Source organism: Orbicella franksi, chromosome 5, assembly GCF_964199315.1.
Source record: "Orbicella franksi chromosome 5, jaOrbFran1.1, whole genome shotgun sequence".
NCBI classification, from domain to species: domain Eukaryota; kingdom Metazoa; phylum Cnidaria; class Anthozoa; order Scleractinia; family Merulinidae; genus Orbicella; species Orbicella franksi.
The window spans coordinates 9,250,499-9,275,733 of record NC_138149.1 but is presented as its reverse complement, the minus strand read 5'-3'; the positions used below and the strand labels follow the sequence as shown (position 1 = coordinate 9,275,733).

General features: G+C 38.6%; 2 protein-coding genes across 10 annotated transcripts in view; one reads left to right on the top strand and one right to left on the bottom strand.

Annotated features, from left to right (window-relative positions):
• The window catches only part of LOC145488416 (serine/threonine-protein kinase Nek10-like), a 35,524-nt gene extending 19,761 nt beyond the window's left edge, over nucleotides 1-15,763 (bottom strand). For 2 of the 8 annotated variants that reach the window (XM_081467273.1, XM_081467279.1), the window contains exons 1-17: nucleotides 13,088-13,859; nucleotides 12,033-12,137; nucleotides 9,479-9,545; nucleotides 9,162-9,289; nucleotides 8,462-8,522; nucleotides 8,091-8,128; nucleotides 6,943-7,027; nucleotides 6,551-6,592; nucleotides 5,133-5,211; nucleotides 4,778-4,845; nucleotides 3,931-4,010; nucleotides 3,539-3,625; nucleotides 2,184-2,273; nucleotides 1,910-1,949; nucleotides 1,407-1,498; nucleotides 1,005-1,077; nucleotides 831-876 (exon numbers count right to left, since the gene is read on the bottom strand). In XM_081467273.1, coding sequence (XP_081323399.1) covers nucleotides 831-876; nucleotides 1,005-1,077; nucleotides 1,407-1,498; nucleotides 1,910-1,949; nucleotides 2,184-2,273; nucleotides 3,539-3,625; nucleotides 3,931-4,010; nucleotides 4,778-4,845; nucleotides 5,133-5,211; nucleotides 6,551-6,592; nucleotides 6,943-7,027; nucleotides 8,091-8,128; nucleotides 8,462-8,522; nucleotides 9,162-9,289; nucleotides 9,479-9,545; nucleotides 12,033-12,082 — 1,126 coding nt within the window. In that variant the 5' untranslated portion in view covers nucleotides 12,083-12,137; nucleotides 13,088-13,859. The other 6 variants (XM_081467278.1, XM_081467274.1, XM_081467280.1 and 3 more) reach the window with 6 other exon arrangements.
• Nucleotides 15,764-17,950: 2,187 nt separating this feature from the next.
• On the top strand, nucleotides 17,951-22,920 carry LOC145488417 (3-galactosyl-N-acetylglucosaminide 4-alpha-L-fucosyltransferase FUT3-like). 2 transcript variants are annotated; one of them, XM_081467283.1, is made up of 2 exons: nucleotides 17,951-18,584; nucleotides 21,223-22,920. In XM_081467283.1, exon 2 carries the CDS (start codon nucleotides 21,261-21,263, stop codon nucleotides 22,575-22,577), a length of 1,317 nt encoding a protein of 438 aa, XP_081323409.1. In that variant the 5' UTR covers nucleotides 17,951-18,584; nucleotides 21,223-21,260; the 3' UTR covers nucleotides 22,578-22,920. The 2 variants fall into 2 exon arrangements, with proteins under 2 accessions (XP_081323409.1, XP_081323408.1); XM_081467282.1 differs by lacking the exon at nucleotides 17,951-18,584 and having other exon boundaries at nucleotides 20,130-22,920.
• The last annotated feature ends 2,315 nt before the right edge of the window (nucleotides 22,921-25,235 follow it).

Sequence of the window (25,235 nt, the reverse complement as noted above, 5' to 3'; positions counted from 1 at the left end):
GCCATGACAATAGTTATGCTGCTGGTCCTGTTTTTATTAAAACTAACATCACCAGATTTTATCTTAAACAAGGATCATCCACTCCCAACAATCTAGTGGGGAGAGTTAAGACAATATGGGAATCATGTGTGTTCCGAGCAAGACCCTCTGTCTCTTTCCAAAGGGTTGCAAATTGGCATATTTGGTTTTTCACAGAAAGAGACTGGAACCAAAAGTGTTGCCATGGCAACCACACAGAAGGTATCATTCTGTTCCTTTAGTGATGTACATTTGTGGTGCCAAGTTTGAAGAACACTGCTCCAATATTTCTAGAGATATTCTTGATTCAGTGTTTTACTGTTCAAGTGGAACCACCTATGACGTCATCACTTTCCTCATTTGCATAATACAAAAACGTAAATCTCTAAAACGAAAAAAGACATTCCAAAAAGGGAAATGCCATTCTTCTTTACTTTGAAAAGCTTTTCAAATAAGCAGCAATTATTTTTTACTTCATAGGCACTTTAATTAAAAAAAAAAAAGCAGTTAGTGTCATAGACAAACAATATTGTGAGTTTGTGACAGAGCTATTCCATCTACACTCTACATTAGGCCTTACAGAAGGCCTCCCAAGGAGGGAAACATGTCTCCTCAATCCTTTAAAATTTCACATTTTCCTCCTTGCGATATACATGTACAATATCCCTTCCTGCTCTCTTATTTCCCTAAGTTTGCTGCTTGCGCCTTCTAAATGCACAGTCACACATACTGTACAAGGTATACATGACACCATTTAAATGTATAACAAACAATACTGTTTGTTATTCGTTTTAGCACAAGTTTTGACTCACCAATTTTTAATGGCATTGTCTCTTCTCCAAGCTCAACTTCTGTCTGCTGAAATAAATAAATTAATAAATAACCAAACCACCAAGAAAGCAACATCCATTACATGTAAAATACAATCAGGAATGTGTTGCAATATTGGTATTTACACAGAAATTAAAACAGTCATTGAGATGTACCTCAGCATTGATGGATGCTTTTGAACCTGTGTCAGTACCCAGATATAACGTATCACTGCTTGGTTTGCGATCCCTACAGAATGAAAGGTACATGTATGCTGTTACAGTGAGAAGGTCAACAATGCAGGCAATTACAAGTATGCTAAAAGATGAAATGTTCACTATGTCAAACTTGTTGTGTGGAGCAGGCTTTTTGCCAGGATGTGAAAAGTGGGAGTCCAAAATGTGCTATAGGGCCTGCTCAAATGAACAATTTAAAAGACAACATATGAAAAATAAAATGATTTTCTTTCATAAGTGGCGGTCCACAGGACGCCTGGACACCCATCTGGCTAAAGACCTGGTGTGAAGCAAAGAAAGGTTATAAAATATCTCGCAAAAACATGATTTGAAGTTGCTTACTGTAGGAGAGCCAGCAAAAGGGGGATTCCACCAAGAACTCTGATGTCATTACTAGAGTCAGCATCTTCTGCCAGTTGTACAATTATCCACACCTGGATTAAACACAAAGTAAAAACAGCAGCATTCACTAACATGCACATTATAAAAATTACAGGCACATAATGTACACGTTCTTGCGTAGCAAAATTAATGTCAGTGTTAATAATTTAAACTAAAGGAAACATGACTGTAAGTCATACTGCCAGATTTTCCTTCTCAAACAATGGTAGACATCAAAGAGATTGAAGGAAAGAGGCAATGGAATTGTTCACAGTTGTGGTAACTACATTTGTCTCCAAGAAAAACCTTGATAAACCTGACTGTATGTCATACTGCCAGATTTTCCTTCTCAAACAACGGTAGACATCAAAGAGATTGAAGGCAAGAGGCAAAGGGATTGTTTACAGTTGTGATAACTACATTTATCTCCAAGAATGGAAAACCTTGAGAGAATTAAAACTCACCACATTCCACAAAAGCTTGAGATTGTCACAATGCAGTAAGCTGAAAGAAAAACACACAAGCAGTCTTTGAGTTCAGCAGAAACTAAAATCACATGTGGACCATTATTTGAATCAGAAAGAAGTATGTAAAAGCCACTGTGAGCAGGCTTCACTGTACTAGTGAGGTACATTCAATTTGATTACGAGGAAAAATGAGATAAAGCTGAAGTATTTGAGTCATTACTAAGTTTTTATTAAGTTTGTGGGACCAAAGTTTACAGTTTGTAATGCTCACCTCAAACAAATGGGAATTCCATCAAAGACCTTCACCTGTTCTCTAATACTGCTATCAGCACACAATATCCTGAGCAATCCAGCTGCCAAACTAGTTCAACACAATGCACAAATTAGATACTGACGATACTGGAATAGGTCAGGTGCATGACTACTCAGGGCTGCCATAAGGGAACATGACCCAAAAACATCTATTAACTAGTATGCGTGGTGTGCTCTTGCTGTTCACCCACAAAGTAACAAGTTTGTTACAGGTGTGAAGCAACACAAACATTCTATCAAAAAGCCAAGATGGGTGATGGACAAAACACAGAACCCTAGTCCATGGACTACTCTAATGGACTACCCAAATGGACTACCCAAATGGACTACCCAAATGGACTACCCAAATGGACTACCCTAAAATGGGCCACCCCTAAAAAAATACTTTTTCAGATCAGAGGTATGTTAAGAAGCTGCGATTATATACTTACACTGCACGGAGGATGCTTTTCTTTTCATTCTGCATCGCCTTCAGCTGCCATTTTGAATAACTATACTGAATAAAATGACCACTGTACACAAAAAGCATAGATCGACTCAAATCAAATCAAACATGCTGTGGACAACTCAATCTTTCTCCCATGTGATTCAGTAGCTCGGTCTTTCTCGAACAGATGAAATGATCTTTAGGATGTTACTCGTGATTTGTTTTGCTTGTTTTGTGCCGAAAATTATGGCACAGAAGCATCTAGTCTTCTTGCTTTTTCCTGAGTGTATCAAAATGAAATAGAAATGGGAATGATGATAAAGCTATGAGACAGCAAGAAATTCCAGTGACTACGCTACAAAAATTCAGAGTGGAGTGGAAGCAGTAGTATTCTTGGCTGGCCTGGACTATAATTATGTGGAAATTTTTGTGGTTTTGCGAGACTCAGTATATGGTAATCTATCGAAGCTTCCTCCTCCTTTGTTACTGGAGTATGCACCAATTTTCAAACAGTACACTTGGACAAATCCTCTGTGCAATGTAAGTATGTAATTGCAGCTCTTAACATACCACTCATCTGAAATAGTATTTTTTAGGGGTGGTCCATTTTAAGGTAGTCCATTTGGGTAGTCCATTAGGGTAGTCCATGGGCTAGGGGTCAGTGTTTTGTCCATCACCGCCAAGATGTTCTCAAAACAACCACAGTCCAACCTAGATGAAAATAAAATCTAGAGGACAACCGTGATAGTGACTACAAGAACCTACTGTACACTGTACTGGCAGCACTTTGAAAACACTTCTGGAAAGAGTCAAGCACAATGTGAGGGATATCTTATTTGTACATGCAGCTTTTCATAACAGTATACACCTTTCTTCTCATTACTTACGTTTTGGAAAGCACATCATATTCCTGCAATATTCGTAACAGTATCTCAGTGCAGTTCAATTCACCAATCAAGGCTCGTGGTCTTTCACTGTTTTGAAAAAGAAACAAGAGATGGTGTACTTTTTTTCGCTGGTTTTAACTACACTGTATGTAAGTAGACATAAAAAAGATAACGTCTGCATACAAGCCAAGTAGCTAGGAATATTTCTACTCCCCCCTGGATGGGATACTAGTCCATCAACAAAACATAATGTCTCCAAACAGAGCTCAAACCCAGGCCACTTGATCCAGAGTAGAGCACACTAACCCCGAGGCCACTGTGCCTCCACGTAAGTAAACATAATCAGCTATGTAATTTAATGGCTTCAATAAGACATGTTACATACAGCTGACCTTTGAGCCAAACCAATCAAGGCATACAGGGAACAATGAAGTACCATAACATCGCTGGCAGACAAGAGGAGAACAAGAGCCTGGCAGAGAAAACATTAACATGACAAAAGTTAGCGTGCACATGTATAATTTTCATATGAGGCCAGGTTTTAAAATAATTTGGTACATTTTATAAGTACATAAGTGTACTTGTTGTCAGTGGTCTACTGCAAATCCACAAATTAATCTGATTGATTCCCTTGTCTTTGTGTCTTTGCCAATTACTGTAAGTTGTACTGAGAGACAAAAATTCTTTCAAGAATTTTGGTTAACATATTAAACATCTAAACATCTTAAGTTTTTGGACTCCATAGAGACTCCTAAGACAGACAACACGTTGTTTTCAATGAGTGATATATGTTGTGAAGTCAGCTGCACCTCTTTAACCATTGCGATGATTCATTTTAGCACCCTGGGCCCTTGTTTACATGTACGTTTACACGTAGGAGTTCAAGGGAGGGGGTATGTTTGCATTTCACACTGCTGTCAATTATCTCAGCAGATGTCTCTAAAGTCCACTTCAACTTGTTCAAAATGCCACATCTGTGGCTTGTAAATGGCTGGTTTCAATCCCTTTTGTTTGATCTTAATTTTTCAGGGTTAGGTTAGTTTTTGTTGAAACAATGATTGACAACGAAATTCATAATTCAACATCTTAAGTCACTGAAAGACACAGTTATAAACTTTTGCGAGGCTAATTATCAAATAAATGATAACAGTCTTAATTGTCAGATACAATAATTATGACTTCTGTCATAGAATTTAGTGCAAGTAGTGCATCAGCAACTTGGGTGCCATTCTCACATACTTTGTGTGTACAACATGCTACCAGCCACTCTCGCTGTTTGACATCTGCAGACAGTTTCTGACAAATATCTGAGGATGAGAATAACAAATATAAAGGTGTGACTGTGACATTACAATAATGAGTGCGTCACAAGTAAAGCATGCCTTTCACATCTACTACACTCTATAGGTTTTCTACAATGTACAGTTCATTGCTGTGAGGTGAATGTATAGGCGGCTTTACTGTTGGAGAAAGCAACTGATTTTGCCATGCTTTTTCTAGAGTCTACAATGTTGTTGCGCTCAACATTGTACATAAATCTTGAAATGTTTAGTACCACAACTTGTTTCAAAAACACAATAAGCAAGGTATTTACTTGTCATTTCTTTCAAAATGTCAACAGTAAATGGCTCTTCTCCATTCTCAAGGTAACTTTCTGTCAGTAGCTGTAACCGCTGTTGAATACAAAACATCTCATTACATGTAAGCTGACAGAGAGTTGAAATTACTTGCACTACGTACATCACAACCTTCAGTAGCCACGTAGACTATTGTAGAAGAGAATGTAAGGCTTGATAATAAAATGGTAATTATCGTTATTTACAGATTCATTAATTACATTGTACAAGTTTGGTTGTTATACTCAAAACTACATGAACTTCATCTCATGCTTTTAGTCTAGGTATCAGTGTATAATGCAATTTTAAATTTTAAAGTTGGTACAATGTAATACTGTGTAAGACCTGTGTTCAAGCATGGTAGCCCATCAGAACAGAGTTTATCTCTGGTTTCTGTAGCATGAAGAGATTACTTGTACATATAATGGTGATGATGTATTTCTACTCCCCCTTGGATGAGATGCATCTCACGGCTACCCCACCCTGCACCATTAATATATTCACTGGTACCCATTTATACACCTGGGTGGAGAGAGGCACTGTGAGAGTAAAGTTCCTAGTCCAAAAACACAATACAATGATCCTGGCCCCAAATGCAAGAGATCAGGCCTGGGTTGTTTGAAAGGTGGATAACACTATCAACCAGATAAATCGCTATCCAGTGGATAGCATGGATCGCTTTGTTACAACTTATCCAGTGGATAGCAATTTATCCAGTGGATATCGTTATCCAGCCTTCAACACTGGGGCTAGTTCATGTCTTTGGCAGCCACTTTTTTTTCCCTCCTGAACAATTCCTAAATGTTTATGGATGAACAAGCAACCTAGTAACCGACTGACAAACTGCTCATTTGCAATAATTATATTTTACCTAGAAAGTAGGTGGGAAAGCCTGTGTTCAAGCCCAGAGACCCATGAGAACAGATTTCATTCACAGTTTCTTAGACTAGGGGTATGATGTATTTCTACTCTCTTCTGGGTGGAGAGATGGACTGTGAGAGTAAAGTGTCTTGCCCAAGAACACAACACAATGATCCTGACCAGGGACCCGTTTCTCGAAGGTCCTGAAACATTTTTTCACCCGAAAAGCCGTAGCAAAATCTCCAAACTTATGACTACAGAGCTGTTTTATGCACAAATTCTTAATATGAACAGAGGTTCCCTTCATACAAGAAGTTTCAGGCATACAGACCCCTCTGTCTTTAAATACCAATTAACTAAAAATGGCTTTGTGGGCCTGAAAAGTTTCCGGGGCTTTCAAGAAACGGGTCCCAGGGTTTGAAGCCTTATCACTTGACACAGGGTCCAGGACACTAACCACTAGTGTAACCACTACTGTGTAGCTCATACATGCACCAACAGTGGGCGAGATAATAGGCCTGTATATTGCTCTTACCTCTGACAGAACTTTAACTCCACCAAGATTAAAAAACTCAACCTATAGTTTGACAAGGAGATAGATTTATGAATTCAACAATTCAAACAGTCAAACAACAGAAATTACTTCAATCATGTCTAATACCATTCTTGTCTAGAGCTAAGTAAGTAACACCATACATGTATTACATTTATTTGATCATCACCCTCTTTTTAGTGAGCAAAAAGTTGTCGGTAGACAATCCCCCAAAATTGGTCACTATTTATTAATATAGTATAACATCATGTACAAGTGCTTCTTGCAGTAATCATTTCTGCTCCAGTGTACATGTACATGTAAGTGAACCATATTGCCCGAGGCTCTGTGGGTGAACAACATGCAGAATTTCAAACTGGTCGCCCTGACTGTACCTGAAAAACATGGTCTCTCATTAACATTCTGAGGCATATTAGCACACGGAGGATATTCTCTGGAGGAACTCTTTCAATCCATTCTCTAGAAACCAAAAAAAAAAAGATCTCAAATACATTCTACACCATCATGCATTTCTGTTAATTTCCTTTGGGAAAGACAAATACTAAATTTACCCTTTGAGTCTAGGACTTAAAATTACTATAATTACATGTAAATTAAACGATTTCTTTACAGGCCAGTTGATTTGCTTGGAAAAGGTATACATGTAATTTCTGGATGATTTAATTTTTAGTACAATTAATCCTGCTTTAATCCTGTTTTTTAGAAATATTACCATTACCTAGCATGCTGTAATGTTTAAGACAGTTAAGAGGGCTGGCCCAATACATAAAATACATCAACAAGCAGGGTTGTCGCTAAGCACTGACTATTTTGCTTGCTGAGAAAGAGGCGATAGCCGGCTGGATTTTGGCGGGCTATCACGCGGTAAAACACAGTAAACGGTTTTTAGGTTACACATATACAATCATTCAATATCTCAACCATATTGATCTGTCTAAATGAAAAGTTTGGAATAAATTTCTGACTACCTTGAGTATCAGTGCCACAAAAATGACTAAAGTAATTAAAATAAAATATTGTTTTGAGCACTTGTTTAGCATGTTCCCTTTCCGTCTACTGTGTCCACCATCTTGTAAAAGCCAAGCTTGGTAGCCCTGCATTCAAGGCATCGCAAAAGATTGGGGATGAAAATTTTGTTCCACGTCTCTCACAAAAAATGGTGACCGGCTCAATGAAATCTTAACCAGGAGACTATATTGTATTTTCTTAGCTACAACCCTGAACAAGAATGCGCTAATAAATGCCAGTCAAATATTTTGTAAGTATTAGACCAAGTTAATCTTCTTCAAATCCTTTTAAATAATAAATCCTGCCATATAATGTACATTGTAAGTTTCTTATTCACCAAACATCCATGGTGTGAACTGTACCAAGACAATATTGGCCACTTTTTTTTTCCTTACAGACTTTGCTAGGCTTGATCCATACTGTCAACACCTACAGGTAGGGCCGATATTCTCCTGTACGGCCCTTGTGCATAGATCTATACAAATGTAATCTGTATGCATTGGATGATACTCACAGGTAACAGACTCTTTGCTTTACAAGGGCTGTGAAAATCTAAAAAAAAAAAAGGAATGATATTTTAAAAATGCATTCATGTACATGTAGAGTAATTAATCTACAACTTAATTCATACACACTTGATTTGGGTTTAAAAGTTTCCAAGTTAGTTTGATTTTTGTTTCCTTTTGTCTCATATATATTATCCTAATCTCAAACACAGCTGGAAAACAACTAAAACCAAATTGGTATTAAAAAAAAATTCAAAGCAAACACAACTACAGTAAATGAATAAAACTTAACATGTAGAATCAATGAGTACCAACATTACATTGCAAAGGTGTTTGCAGAATGTTATTTTTACAACAGTTACCGTTCCCATTAACCAACCTGGTTAAAATAAGTGTGGTAGGTATGTGAGCTGAAATTCCTGACTCCTTGATACCTTGAGCTGTTGGCAAAGGAAAATAGGCAAACAGTTTGTTATGTACAATAAACAGTCCTACACATAAATAACAATACAAACAATAATAATGTTTACAATGAAGCTAATAAAACATATTTTTAACTGTTTCTACTCAATTACTTGCCAGGGTTTAGATCACAAGCTAGATTTTTAGGAAAATTTCTTTGGGATGGTCCAGATCAGGATCAATGATCCAAGGTCACTTGAATTAACAATGAATCAAAGGAACCAATGAATCTGCACTGTTGAGGATTCATCAGTTTCTTTTAATGCACCTTGGTTCAGGAGTTTCACTAAGAGCTGGGCACTGGGCAAAATTACCAGCTGATAGGATAGTTTTGCCCACCTGGTTTGACGATCTATAGGAAAGTCTTATAAAGAAACTCAGTTAAAAAAGTTTTGCCTGCCTGTGAAAACCAGTTGCCTTCCTGGTGAAAACGCTGATGAAAACCCCTGATGATCAACATGACCTTTGCTCATAGATCATAGATCATAGATCACAGATGCTGACTAATCCAGGTCATCCCAAAGAAACACACCCTCTACATTATAAAGCTCCCAGTATTCATTCAAGGGTGACAGGCTTTCACTATACACATTGTACTACATAAGAATGTTTCTTACCTGAACTTCTCCAAAGCCAGAGCTTCTGTTGACTGGTGTTGATGCGGCAATACACCATTTGTTTGAGCAGCCCATGGATTGGATGTCGTGTTCTGGTTTTCATCTGGTATCCATGAGATGGATGGAAGCTAAAAGATATTATCGAACCCATTTAGTGTAAAGACTATAGAAACCCGACTCATAAAATGTATGTACAAGTACTAGTTCATTATACATGTACATGTTATTACAAACCAGCAAAAAATGTCACTTTATCGCTTAGAGAGGCAAAACTCTTCATAGAATTATGTTAACTTTGCATGTTTACAAAATAATACCTGTTGTTTGCTGGCTGGAGTGTTCAGCAGGTCTAACAATCTAGATAAGTCTTTTTCTTCATTGTCCCTGTAAGAAGCAACAGCTCATATCAAACTTGAATTCTTTGAAATGATAGAATTCTTTGTGCATGACAAACCTGATATGGTAAAACAACACTTAAGTGACTGCTTTATCACCTGGTTTGAAAAACTAAGCAAAATTCTGTGCTGCAAAGGTCTGGCTAAATGGTTGAGCAAGTTGATGTAATTTGAACTTGCATAAAGAACTTACACTCAGCGGCCTTGACAGTTTATCCAAATGTGCATGCAAGTTGCAAAAAAAGTCATTGTGTGATTGACTTGCATTGGGTGACCAAATGATGAAAAAATTTAACCATCTCACAGTGCACTGTGAGGTGGCCTACAGTGTATACATGAAAATTTGGTCCAGACCAAATAGGGTTCCAACTAGATGCAAGACAAAACATACTGTACATACTTGCAACTCTGTTCGGCCAGACATTGATAACGTGGGACTACTTACAAGGCTGTGATCTAAGAAAAATTTGAAAACCCAAAGATTCCTTGAACCATGAAATCCTGGGTGCCCAGCATTTAAGCTTAGATGAAAAATATGAGTTTTTCCAGTCGCCCAAAGTCAAATAAAAGTTAGTTGCCTGTGGCACCCAGGCACTTCTAAAGCACAGCCCCATGTAGCCATGTAGCATGAAATGTTTTACTCTATATTGAGTATCTGGAGTATTAAAACAATTGTTTCCCATTTAAAAGGGTTGCTTATATTTTCTAACTATAGCTAGTAAGTTTATCTCATTGCTTTATCCAGGAAACACATGAGAAAGGTATTTGTCCAAGATAATGTATGACAAATGTTCAGTATCACACATTAGACTGGATATGGGAATGATCCACAGGCAAGGGTGATAATGTTTTATTTAACATATTTACAAGTATAAATTACGTTAAAGAAACTGTAAGGAAAATTTTGTCCTAAACAAAGTTTCCAGGTGTGCATAACATTTCTGTCTCAAATAAGTGGGAATTTTTGCAACCTTTTGTGAGGTACAAATATATGTAAACTGATTCAAACTTGGGAGATAAACGGCAACACCAGAAATAAACATACTGCATTGCAAACTTAACTTTAAAAATATTATTTGCTCTGAATTTTCATGACGACTATCAAAAGCCAAAGCAGAATTTCTTACATGTAAGTTTAATTCTCTGTCTCTGTCTCTGTCTCTGCCCCCCCCCCCCCCCCAAACCCCATTTTCTGATAATAAAATGAAATTGGGAAGTACTCTGTACATTGTGTGACTATATAACAGAAGTAGTAGGACTTCCTGGTGATCTGAAATGACAATCCAGCTAAGGAAGTCCTACATGTTGGTTTCCTGGTCCAACAGATTCTAATAAACTTAAGTGAATACATAAAACATTCTGCTATATTGAAGACTCCTGTCTATTTAGGTGTCACTGGGAAAACGCGTCAGTTTGACGGAATTTTTTTTTCAGTTTCCATCAAGACTGATGGAAATGAATGAATCACAAATATTACACATGTGAGGTAAGTTGCTCCATATAACCCACTGCAGTGTTTGGTGATCGTATAATAAATTTCTAGTACACTTTTGTACCTTCAAATTTCATAAATAAGGTATAAAGAACTCATCTATTTACATCTTTAAATTTCCGTGATGCAAAATAATTATTCCCGAAATCTCGTTGGCAAGTTTGTAATAGTCTAACCCTAAGTGAGTACATAGAGTAACAAATCGGTTAGCACTAAAAAAATTCAATGCTTCGATACCGAAAGCGTCATAAACAGCAATGCTTTCATATAAAATATAAATGCTACGATTAATTAATTTTCGCAATGTAAGCTCAAGTTGCCTGAATGACAAGAATTCTAGCAAAAATAATTATACTGTCAAAATAATCTTGATTTGAATTTCAGTCACAAAGATAAGTAAAACACTTTGTATCGGGCCAGTCCGATCGATATGATTAGTGATCACTTAGTTATGTTTATGACAAAAATAACTAACTTCTCGTGTTGATACTCAATACATACTTACGCATACATTTTGGTTAATATGCATCAAGTTCAATCGTTTGGCAGGTTTTATAGCTTCAGCTACGATTGAATAGCGAAACAATTTTTAAAATCATACCTCAAACTGGTTTTTCTGATTAAAACGAAGAATTTATTCCAATGATAAACCCAAACAAAATGTCGCACTCAAACCGGCACGTTCTTTAAGGGGTCAGCCTCGGACAAAATAAGTTGTATACTTAAGGCATTGTCTTATATACATGGATGATATTTTCTGTCCTTCAGAGATCTCAACACAAGATAGTTTACTCCCAAAAATAAAAATACAACGTCGTGACAGAGTCGACATGGGAAAATCAGGTTGCAAAACTAACCCCGCAGTTTGCGGGAACGCTGATCGATCGATGCGGTTGGGAAGCCTAGTCCGCGAAATCGAAGATATAAGTCACCTAAAATTATATTTCACAATGCTGGCTGCAAAGCAAATTTATTTTTATGTACCTGTACACTGCAGATGTCTGACCCTTATCCCGTTTGTCCTCTACAGGCATTCTGGATTTAGTGTAAACTTAGGTTTTTCTTTTCCATGGCCAGGGAACCAAATACCTGTTGATAATAATCATACATAAAATAACTAAATTCAACCGCTCCATGGTTTCCAGCCGACAGGATCTTTCAAGTGCCTCGCAACATAAATATTCGAGGAACTAGGCTTTTAGGATGTAAATTTATGAAGTTCTAGCGATGATGTAGTCTCAGAGTTAGTAACGCTGGATAAAAGCAGAAATGTAAGAAATCGATCACCGGTTTCTCCCGATCTTAATACCATTTTCAACCAGCTAAACAAACCTGAACGACACGTCGACACCGACTATAAACTCAAACAAGATCTTCTTTCTTCGCAAGGAGGCGAAGAATTACTGTAATGGAGTTTTCAACTTTTCAAGGGAAACTTACGTTCTCCGTTAGCTATACTCAGCTATGATTAAGACTTATACGCTGTTGTGAAAAAAAACTTTGTATTCACGAGCAGACCGCACGAAGCTTCACGATCGAAAGGAAATACGTCAAAAACTACAGGAAATGACCTCGAATCTCGTTTACGTTCCGCTGCTTTCTAAATTGCAAATGATTTCACCCCCAAACTTGTATTCAGTGATCTTCTTAACTTGAGCTGTGGCAGAATAAAAAATCGCTATATATAAGACTTAAACTTAATTATAAGACTAACTTTCTGTGTGACATCTCGCTTAATTGTTGTGGGTTTTTTCTAAGCCCAATAGATTCAAACTTCTGTGAGCTCTCTGGAAATGAAATTATGTTAAGTTCTATAGACAGGTATTAACGTTACGGGAATCTAACTGAGATCATGATGATTCCATTCCCGTTTCCTAAGAAGACTGCTATAGTCGGAAGAATTTGAACGCCTCCAGCGAGAATATCAGAACATGTAGCGAGCGGAATAAACATGGTCACCCGCAAAATCGTCCGCAAATGATCTCCAAATTAGCCTGTTATGGTTAACAGAAGAACGTATAATAACAGGTACAACTTACCACAAATTTATCAACGACATCTACCCACAACCTTCACAAACTGCCAGCTTAAAACTAAGCTAAACAACAAGATTTTCGACCTGCATTTCCCACGAAGCACCTCCGAGTTCGCTCACTTTGCTCAAGCAAAGCAACGTCTATTTCTCATGGAAAATATTGTGGTTTTTTGACCAATCAAAACGCCGCCTGGGACAATGGCGTGTTATCTTAACCAATCAAGATAACGCCTGCTGAGTTGATAATTAAACCCTACTAGCACTCTCTAGGGAGAAATATTTCTTTTCTCTTCTGTTTTTACACCTGTAGAAAACACTTTTACTTTTTTTCTTCGTGAATGAAAAACAACGTTATTCCTAAATATCGAAAGTATTTCAATTTTTTTTTAATCCTTATCAATTCACAGGCGGCCCAAGCGCGAGATGAGAGGACATAATTAATGTAAATGAAACGTACGCGAACATTGACTCGGCGGTGTTGTGTTACAAAGATGTGATTTACAAGGGTTTGTATGGGAACTTTACGGGTTTGCTTTAAATACCTAAAATTTAATGTTCTGTGAATATAACTGACTTAACTTGCTTTCCTGTCGTATTCTTTGTTGTTTCGTGGTGTTTGAGGCCGTTTTGAAGCGTTTTCAGCGAGTTAGCGCTGGTGGTGTCCCACTAGTAAATAACACTTATTCACTTACTTACACTTACTAGGATAGTTTCGTAGCGTTACCTCCCAGTTCGTGGAATAAAAATGTTAAGAACTCAGAAAGTTAGAGAGATCTCCATCTTCCATGTAAAGGCATCCCTGAATTTGAATATTCAATATTGAATTTAGCTGTGTCGTTCGCCATTTCCCTTCCTATTTGTTATTATTTTTTTACTTACAAAATGGTTTAGTAAGCGATGACAAGCAAACATTTTTGCTCAGGGATAGCCTATGATTTTTATAAGAATTCTGAAAGGAATCTAAAAGAATTCTGAATGTTGGCCATTATAACTGAAGAAGTAAATTAAGTCAATCTTGGACATAACAATTCAGCAGTATAGTAACACTAGTAAAGCCGCCAGTAAGGTAAAAACAAGGTACATAAAGGTATAAAATTTTGCCGTGTAAACGACTCTCCTCATCAGTGTCGAGTCAGATAGTCCGAGAACGGGCCGGTGAAAAGTGGCACAAGTACCAAGTGTAAATTGGCCGTTAACACCCTTTTTGCACCCTGCCAGTTGAGTCCCAGATTTACAGTTATCTTTACGGTTGCACGCAAACCTAACATTCGAGTTCTGTTCCAGAAATGAGTAGACAAAAAGTTTAAATTTTGCAAACATATTTCGAGCAACATCTGTCATCTTTCAGAAGAGTAACGTTCATTTCTGTTGGTATTAAAACAATAACGCTGATAGCGGATGCAACTGCTGACGTGAAAAATTTAGAGTTCTGTAGTGCCGGGTATCGCCTCTGATATTCTTTGAAAAAACCTTTGTGAAGAGAAACTTTATGACTGCGTCAACAAGAGCTTGCTTTTCTTTTAAGCAAGTACCAGTTCCTACCTGAGTACCAGTATACGCCGATGCTCGAGTGATGCCCTCGCTTGTTAGAATTTGAATTTTTTTCCGAAGGGCGGCTCTGGGTAGGGCTGCTTATCCGAAACTTTGAACTGGACTCCATAAAAGAGATCAATTTCGGCGATAGTTTTTGTCATGCGCCATCGACCCACATGTACACTACCTACACACAGTATTACAGCGAGTCATGCATATCCTCACAGCATGCTCATTACGTCATCGCGTGAGGCTGAGGTATGGGAAGGTTCTGCCACTGCTGAGCCAGTAGGCAAGCAACAGCTTGTCAACCGTCCCCAGGGGAGGTGGGTGGGTTGCAAAAGTTGGCTGTTGCCCCGAATAACCGATGAACCGGACTACGTTTCAGGCTGAGCAACCAAATTTAAAATCCAGAAGCGTGAAAGATTGCTGCCACGTCAAGCATGAATGTTATGAGCAAATCAATTCAACAACAGAAACGTGCTTTTTCGATTTCTTCGCGTGCAACTCTACAAGGATACCTTGACTGTTAAAACTATTACTATAGCTTCCTCCCTGAACACCCTAAAATATACCAAACTCTGTAATTCACAGCTGCTAAGCGAGACGACCAACATCTCCGACCCTTCACCAAGTCCAAACGGTACCGAGTGTCCCTGGAATTTTTCCTTTCTTGTTTACTAGCACTAGTATAAATCAAGTGGAAAAGACTTGTACTTACTCACTGTGAGTCGAGACTTTTACTGAAAAAAGTCTTCCATTTAATAGATGTGAAGCTCGATATTGCTTACAGAATTGAGCTTCAGTGCATGATCTTCTGTCGTTTAATTTATCGTTATGTAACCGTGACTGTGAGAGTCTTGTGATTTAAGGGCCCGACATCACCTCACCGTAGGTTTTTAACTTCAATTTGTTTTTCTTAGTTTGTTTGAGAGCTCTTAGCTCTACACAATATCTTCCATCGGTGCTAATTAATTTTCGGGTTCGTCTGCTTGCCTTGTTTTGCATGGATCTCCCAAGGAACATCCTGTTTTGGTTTTTTGTTCTCTAAAGTTTAATTTCATTATTAGTTATTTCAGGACTTCGTACTTTGCTACTGAAAGTCGCGTGACAAGTGTTTTGGTTAGTGTTGTAATAGGATGTCTAATCCTCCAAGGCAGTTTTCCAAGGTCAGCCCCACATGCCTGTCGATAGGGTATTTAAGAAAGTATTGAATTCTTGTAATTCAGATCAGTTGAAGTTGGAGGTAAAGCTAGCTGAATGAACGGAAGCAGAAGTAGTGCTCCCTGAGATACCCATTGCCATCTTTCCGAATCAGTTTCGTCGAAATATCGAATGCCTATAGTTTCTACAGATGCGAAATTTCGTGAAATTTCTCTTGGCTTTGAAAAACGTTCTGGCGAGATTTCGCGAGGTTTTGTGAAATTTCGGTCAAATATTCGATTTGGATCTTCGAAAATTCGTTCGAAAGTTTGAACAACATTTTGTCCTTCACGAAATTTCGCTAGCGTTTTGTACATAGTTTAAATGAGTGTAATGCAATCTGTGAGGGAAAAAGCAATAGAGAAACTTTTTAGAGACTTCGTTCCAGTTTATTATTTTCGCAAGGAAATGTATAAACCACTAAATGTCTATTTTCACTCCTGTGCGAAATTATCATGTCTCTCTAAATTTGTTACAAGTTTGTTTTTTTTTTGTGTGTGTGCATATATTCTAAGCAGCTTAGCTTTGTTTCTGCGAACTTTTACTGCTCGCGGTTGTGAGATGCTTTAAAATAAGTGAAAATAAAAAGAATGCATGACTGCCCGAAATAACCTTAATGGGCTAATAAGACTAAAAGGACTTCGTGCGGTTTCTGATGCAAAATTTTCGCATTCAGTTCCTCATAAACGACGCGAAAGAAATAAACAAATATCGTGACTTGATATTGTAGGTTACTCGAGTAAAAAGAAAACGGCAAAGTCTGCATTCGAGCCAAGTAGACCATCAGGCCAACGCTTATCCCCGGTTTCAGTGGCACGATATTGCTACCCCCCCCCCCCCCCCTGGATGGGATACCAGTCCATCGCCAGGTAACTCTCAGCACCAATTTGCTGGTACCCATGCAAACACCTGAGTGGAGAGAGGCACTGCGAGAGATAAGTGTCTTGCCCAAGGACACAACACAATGTCCCAAAAATGGACTCAAAGAGGGACCGCTCGATCTGGAGGCGAGAGGGCACATTACGCACTAATAAATTCGAGAACGCTCAGGTTACCCTAATATGACCGAACAGACAGAACATTTATAGCGCAGCCTTAACCAATTTGCGAGCAGTTGGTTTCTATGTTCGGCGTAGGAGAAACCAACTGCTCACAGGGTAAAAACTAAATTAATTGCAGAGCTTTGAAAGCACTCCAGATACCCTAAACAGCGTTTTATATAAAGCATCTGAGGGACCACCATCGTTGGGTGCCCCCGTTATAAGTGTATACATATTTAATTCTGTGAGCAAGTCACATGCATTGGTGTAGGGAGTTAGTTTTGATATGCTTCGTTCTTGTTCAACCCTGCTCATTGCCCAGTTTATAAATGCATTAAGTTTCACTCCCTGGCAACGGTCATTGCTTAAGGAAGAATTCCGGAGACAGCTAGGGTTTTGAAATTTCCATATATATTAAACAGTTGGATGTAAATAATAAAACAGAAATTTCTCATATCACGAAAGTGGCAATTCACTTTGGAAAACCAGAGGGGATTAAAGACCCTCAAACATAACTTTTTTTTAAAAAGCTCTGATAAAATAGAATTCACGGAAAGGGTCCTAGCGCTAAGAAAATAAACTGAGGTACAAAGACAAATTGCCTTTTGTTACAAATAAGAGCCATCGATCGGTGGCAAACATCAAACAAGCTTTAATGAAAAAAAAAATAATAATAATAATTGCACATAATACAGAACCAACCACTACTCACTACATCTTTAAAGATCCACCAATCATGATCATACCTTTTAAAAAAGGAAAGTCCCTGAAAGATATGCTAGTTAGAGCGAAAATACAAATGGCTTCCAAATGTTTCACACCGGCGGAGATTGTGTGGCCTGTCATTCGCCCCTTGTTAGCGACTTTGTAGCTTTCAAGACGATCTCAAAAAGGTGACTGGAATACTGCAACCCGTGTGGTTTTACGCAAATGTCATTACACCGTGGCGTGAAAATGCATCGAAAGCGTAGCATGGAAAATCGTGACATGGATTGCTTTAATGAAAACTTAATTAATATTTCACTATTGTTCACACAAGGTTCACACTTATTATAATCTCTTTCCTTTCCAAAAAAACATTTGCTGTCTTAGGCATGGGTCGCACTAGAACGAATTTTTTTTTTTGGGCGGTCCGAAAGATCTAAAATTATCGGCACTGACCAATTTTTTTTGGGTTCGTTTTCCGGTCGCACATGATGCCACACGACAAGGCTAAATTGTGTCAACACTGATAAAACGCTTTTGTAAAGATGCTTTCTCGTGCAGGCATACTGTCCATCAATTTCCTTGCGTGTAAATAAACACGCAGTTGACATGTTTAATGAATTTCTGTTTTCTTTGGGCGATTTTGGAAAAATCTGCCTGCCCCACCCATACACTACAGCGTCTTTGATCTTTTTGGTCCACTGACAAATTTTCCAAATTTTGCTTGTAGTGGTCGCATTAGGAAAAGCTCCAATTTTGACCCAATTTTTGGTAAAACAAACAGAATCCCCTCTAGTGCGACCCATGCTAAGAAGAAAATGTGAATGCCACACCACACAAAGCTAGATAAGCCATACCGCCACAAAGAAAAATAATGATTCCCAAGGTCCCCTGTATATATCTTTTTTATTCATAGTAAGCTTCCGGTTAGCGCGGTCTTACCTGGGTTCTAGCTAGTAGATCGTTAACAAAAGATTCTATTGTCAGTTCAATATATCACTCGAGCTCAAGCGAAGCAAGGTGGGTTATATTTTCTTTCTTTTTGTTTGTGCTATGGCAATTTTATTTAAAGAAGAACGTCAGGCGTTTACAGAATGCGAATTTTATAGAACTGAGAATCGCATGATAATTAGGGTTAGCGGCTTTGAAGAATATGTATAAAACGAATGCACAAGCATTAATTTGCCTTCAAGAATGTTTTCTTTCTTCGAATAGAGAAGAGAGAAACTTGTTTGGAATACTTATGAGTATCTCAGTATCTTCAAGAATATTTGCTTTCTTCGAAGAGAGAAGAGACAAACTTGGTTGTAATATTTTCAGCATCTCGGGTAGTCATCATTTGTGATAAGGAGGGCAAAATTTAAATTACCATGCAATTCAGTTTAGCTTATAGCATTAATCACGGGAAGGTCAAACCAGTGCTAGTTGGTTGTTAGACGTTTTCGGCGGCTATTAAAGAAAAACTTCCATTAAGGTATCAATACACCTCAATTTCTCTCGGATATAAGAATTTTCTTTCTCTTAATCACTGGCTGGGACATGTTTTGGTCTAACCTTTTAAACAAATTCCCAGCGTTTAGCTTTTTGGCTTCAGAGAAACAGAGGATAAACGAAGTCCTCATTTATTAGACTTTCGGGAAATTTATGCTTCACTGATGTTTACTTTGAAAACGCACTAACGAGAGGTGGTCAATTAAGGTGTACTGAGAACTTAAATTAATATACCTAATTTTCATTCCATACTTGAACCAAAAATGTAGGCATCGCTGTTTTTGTAGAGCACATTTTTGATAATTAAACAATGTATACTAGGTAGATCGTTTTTCCGCTGGAGCGGTCAAAAAATTGATTGCGGTGGTAATGGCTGTTAGAAGACAATTCTAAACAATTCTCAAGTTTGAATTTTTATCATTTTGTACAAAATATTGATCAGTATATGGGGATAATGATCTTCAAAACAACGTCACTCTCAACCAGGAATTTCCAATGCTAAATTTTGCGGCAGAATTTTGAACCACGTATGAATATGTCAGCCAGTTCAATTTATTGTTTCAAACTATCTTCAAATTTACATTTTTGTGATTAATTTGTAATTTAGTTAAACCATTTCATGAAAACTACCAAATAACAAATCAAGTAGAAGAACACATCAAACTGATGGTGAAGTTAAGAACACGTTCATGGTCTAAGTTTATCTCAGCTAGGACATATACACCGAAGTTAAGAGCTTGTGCCAGAATAATGGGTGAATTGAAACGTCAACGGTTATTTGCCCTCCAGCAACAAACACAAATATACATAACTACTTTAAGTAACATGATCGACAGTTTGTTTTTAAAAGGGGAAGAATATCGACTACAAAGTTGGTAGACATGTATTTCATATTTTATTCAGATAAGTAATCGTAGTCAGGTGTCCCCAGTTAGTATACATTGTATGCTAGCGACTTCGACACGTTAATAAAGTTCTTATCTTATCTTATCTTATTTAGATTGAATTTTATCCCGTTTAAAAGGTACTTCGCGCATATGCGGCGACTCTCGCACGTGTACCGGGTCTCGAATCTATGGTTAACTACTAGCTAAAAATGTCAATCAAAGTTCGTGTGCTTAATGTCACGCAACATTAATTGTCTCTGATCACAAAAAACAAATTAGTTTATCCACTGGGACCCTTTCATGAATGCCGTTCTCTTATTGGCTACGCTATTGATTATCTATTCTGTTGTAGAGGGTGAGAAGCCTAGCAGTGTGCAGTTGGAAACAAAATGGCGGCCGCTTCTTTGCTTTTTTCAGTCAAGTGTCTGTGAAGAGTTAGAAGAAGTTTAGAACGACTAAAAGTTTTATTCTAAAACAATCAGATTATTCGTTCTCGCTGTCTAGACGTTGTAGTTGGCTCGGGCTGCTCCCTCATCAACTATCACGCGATAGAGATCTCGAGCTCATAATCTAATTGTTAAATGTAAGGAACTAACGCAAACCTAAAATAAAACTATTTTTTTGCATTCCGGCAAATAAAGATGTAAGCTAAACTGAGTTTGCATCAAATTTGTCCTTAGCGAATTGAGATAAAATGAACCAAAGGCAAAGAGTGATCAGTTTAGATCATTCGCAAGTCGACATGAATGGGAAGTGGCTTTCGGCACGGAGATTTTGAGATCATCGAGTTTCATCCGGTTGTTGAACGCGCATGGGTGTACTTGGTATGCAATCGATGGTGGATGAAAAGTTCTTTTTAATAATAATGACAACGACAACGACAACGACAACGACAACGACAACGACAACGACAACGACAACGACAACGACAACGACAACGACGACGACGACGACGACGACGACGACGACGACGACGACGACGACGACGACGACGACGACGGCGACAACGACAACGACAACGACAACGACAACGACAACGACAACGACAACGACAACGACAACGACAACGACAACGACAACGACAACGACAACGACAACGACAACGACAACGACGACAATGACAATGATTATGATGCTATTGCCGGAGAGCCTGCTGAAAACCAAGTCATGCTATAAGCAGTTGGTTTTGTTAAAAGTTGATTTACTCTTCAGAAAATCCTGTTATCAAGCACATTCATCGATCACTGGCAACAGTTTAGTCCTTACCTTTTCTTTTACAGTTCCCATCAGGCTTGGAAAGGAGAACCCCAGGTTAAAAATGAATGCGGTGAAAAGGATGCTAAGGCCCTATTATTGCTTCTTTGTCCTAACCAAGAAACAGAGAAGAAACCTGCGGATTGGCTTTGCCACAACCTTAATGGTAGTGGCATGTTATCGAATAATCAGTTTTATTCAGTATAAAGAATCCCATGGTGTTGGCGTCATTAGTCCTAATACGTTTCAGTCAGTAAACCAAACGAAGTTGATATTGGTGTACGCTCCGTGGCCTTTCGAGCCATGGGGTCCGAAAAATGCTGAAGAGGCACAAGGTTACAAATTCACAGATTGGGACGGTACTCCATGCGAAGAAGACAGATGTCAAATCACTTTTGATAAAAGTTTACGCAACTTTAGTGATGCCGTGCTTGTACACAACGGAGGAACATACAACCCGAAATTTAATATCGAAGAAGCCAAGAGAAACCGGCCATCTGCACAGAGATGGGTCTTCTACTCAAAGGAAAGTCCTAGTGTGGGGGCCGTGGGAGCCCACGCTGACGGCGTGTATAACTGGACTGCAACATATCGGCGAGATTCGGACTTTTTTGTCCCGTATGGAGCTTACGTTCCCTTAGAACTCCAAACTAAACCGGCTGGCGAGGATATTACAGGTGAACAGGTTCCGTTAAATAAGAGGACGAAAACAGCCGAAGAGTTTGCGGAACAAGCCGAGGAAAATGTAAACTACGCAAAGGGAAAAGATAAAATGGCCACTTTCGGTGTCAGCAATCACTGTAACCAAAATGGAGTTAGATTCTCATTTGTCCGCGCACTCATGAAACACATAGATATAAGCCTCTATGGAAAATGTGCAACTATGTTTGAATCGAATAACACCTGGCAGTGTCCGCGCCGCAATCGACAGATCAGTAGTGATTGTGCTGAAGAGCTTCAACGCCACAAGTTCTACCTCGCCTTCGAAAATAGTTTGTGTGTAGATTACATAACGGAGAAGTATTGGAGAAATTCACTTGAGCGAGGATTGGTCCCAGTGGTTCTTGGTGGTGCTCAGTACGGTCCCGAACTGGTAATTCCTGGTTCTTTCATCAACGCAGCCGACTTCAATTCCGTTAAAGATCTTGCAGATTACCTGAAGTATCTGGATAAGAACGATAAGGCTTATAACCAGTATTTTCAATGGAAAACCAAATACAAGGTTGTCAAGTACAATTTTTGGTTATGCCAATTGTGCAAGGCCCTTCACGATCCAACGAAACCGGCGAAAATTTATCACAAAATATCCGAGTTTATGGGGATTAAAGGATCATGTAAAATTGACGAAGAGCGCATCAGAAGAATTATTAGCAGGGGATGAGTGAATTGGCAAATCAGTGTAGAACATTCTGCGAGGGGAGCTAAAATTAGCGACACTCCGTGCCTCAAAGCAGATTTCTATCGAACAATATGTCGTTATTTTTGTTTTTATTTATTGCATTTTCTCAAAGATTATTGAGGTGTTATATAATGACGAAGAGGAATACTAACTTTAACAAGCTTGGCTAAGATAGTAAGGTCGTCCACGTGTTGGGGAAGAAATAAAGGTTCAATAAGGTTAATGTTCAAGTGGACTGCAATAATATAAAAGTAGGATTTTTGGTGCTTTGGAGGTTATTTTTTGCCTGGAAAGCTGTGCGAATCAGGGGCGTAGCTTTGGGGGGGGGGGGACGGGGGAGGATCCTGGGGTACCCGTGACGCTCTTTTGTAAGCCTTTTTAAGCAAACAACTTACAACATATGGCGAAAACGACATGACAATCTGGTTAGTACCCTCACTTTGATACAGTGTGACCCCCCCCCCCCCCCTTTGAAAAATTCTTGCCACGCCCCTGCAAATTGTGCACTAAATATTTTACTTTCAGCAAACTTTAGATCATCTGGGTAAATAGCATTAAACCTTTCCCGCATTCCACTTAAGTGCGTTCATTGACACACGATCAGTGCGTACTTTCGCAACACGCTCTTTCGTGTTTGATATATTACTCCTAGGTTGGACATCCATTCTGCAGATGTACGCTGGAAACACTACACTAGTTTTGTTGAGATCGCCATTCGTCAGCTGATTTTATAAGGCCTAATAAGTTGGCTTTACTCTATATGCAGCTGAGTATATTCACGTACTTTCGCGTTTCAAGCTAGCTTTGTTTAGCCCTAGCTCTTTCTTTTGTCTCTAACGTGATGCAATCTTGTATTTCGTTAGTACAAATAGAATACTCTTATCCTCGTTCAACGCCGGATTTACATCTCCACGATTTACATCTAAGATTTTGCGTCGAAGTGGAAGAAAGAAGAATAAACGTGAAGTCCTAGTTCTACCAGTGTCCTTATTTCCGGTTGTTGCAGATCCGACGGTATATTTTGGAACCCGTGACAAGTTCCTCTCCAGCAGCAAGCGAATTCCCTGAGTCGATTCATTTCATCACGTCAAGCACACTTCCAGCCAGTTAGGCCCCTCAACGCCCGTTTCCCCGATTTGGAGGGGGCCGCGACAAAACCTTTGGTCACACACGTCAATTATAAATTGGCAGCTGGATGAGGTATCAAAAAGTTCATACACTCCTTTTTTTTATAAGAATATTGTTTTTTCTTTTCCGGCCGAGGCTGAATATTCTTATTTTTCTGCCGATTTTAGACTGAAAATATTATTGTGAGTATTCTTAGATTATTGCGTCTGACATTGATGTTTTCGAATGTATACGGTGTCTGGATGGTGTTAAAGTAATTTTGGAGCCAGCCTGAGTGACGCACATAGCGTCCTGCAGAAATGTTATCAGCATCGAAAATACGGCTAGTGCTGTTTTTGTTGCTTTTTGGCTAGTTTTGCCGTTTAGTGAACGGAAAAATTTTATACGGTTTATTTAGTTAATAACCTATAATTGTATTGTATTTACAAATTTTCAACACACAAAATCGTATTCCTTTCAAATTTTCAGCGTCGGGTGTATTCTTACGATATTTGGCTTACGATTTCGCAAATTTCATTCTCGATATTCTTATAAAATATATTCTTACATAAAAAAGAGAGTATTATGGTAAAAATTCCTTCTTACATTAACTGCGCTTAAGATATCGTAATCCGGTTTAAGGGCCTACACGGCAACAGCCGTTGTGAATTTAAATAAGTAGTTTTTGGTTAATGGTCGACGGTTGCCCTAGTGAGCAAAGGTTTGCTAACACATGCGCTGTACCTGATTCTTTGGACTGACAAAGCCCATTGTTTGCTCTGAACCTTAGCTATTCGCCTTTTTGCTAAGCCTGGGGCCTGCTCTCTGCTCTGTGTATAAACATTTAGTTTTTTTGTAAGAACTCCGTAAAATATTTTTGACCTTCCTTGAAATATGTATTACCAGGAGCCCACCACTAGGAGCGTGTAGCCATAGCCATATTCCTGTCACGGCGTTTTCACAGACCGATCCATTTTTAGTTTGAATTTACCGCGAATTCAGACCCCAGCAGGAACTTCAGTGACCAATCACAAGCACGGACTTGACGTCATCATTTCACCGGAAGATTAAGTGGACATGTCCAACTGAGGCCGCTATTTGTTTCCTTACCGATGCGCGCCCATGTAAACCGGAACTGACCTATTTCGCGGGAAAAAAAGCTTATCTAAAAATAGACCTGTCTGTAGAAATTGACATAGGCTTAGTATGGGAGTTGCACACCCATAGTGATGGGCTCTAGTATTACATGAAACATGCCTATTTCAAATATCACCAGTAAGCTTAAAAAGCCTTTTTGAGTTGTTCGCAGTAAGACATGATTGATCACTGACAAAAAGTCATATCGGTTACTAAAGCTTCCGGTAAGTAAGTAAGATCCTTTATTTAAACACGATGAGAATAAAAGCATTACATGACTGAGGGGTCTTGTATAACTAACTAGTACCTAAGTACATATTATATAGGAATTTGGCGTCCTTAAATCGCTTAAGATATTTTTATGGTGGTCACGTGTCTAATGACATCATAATCCGA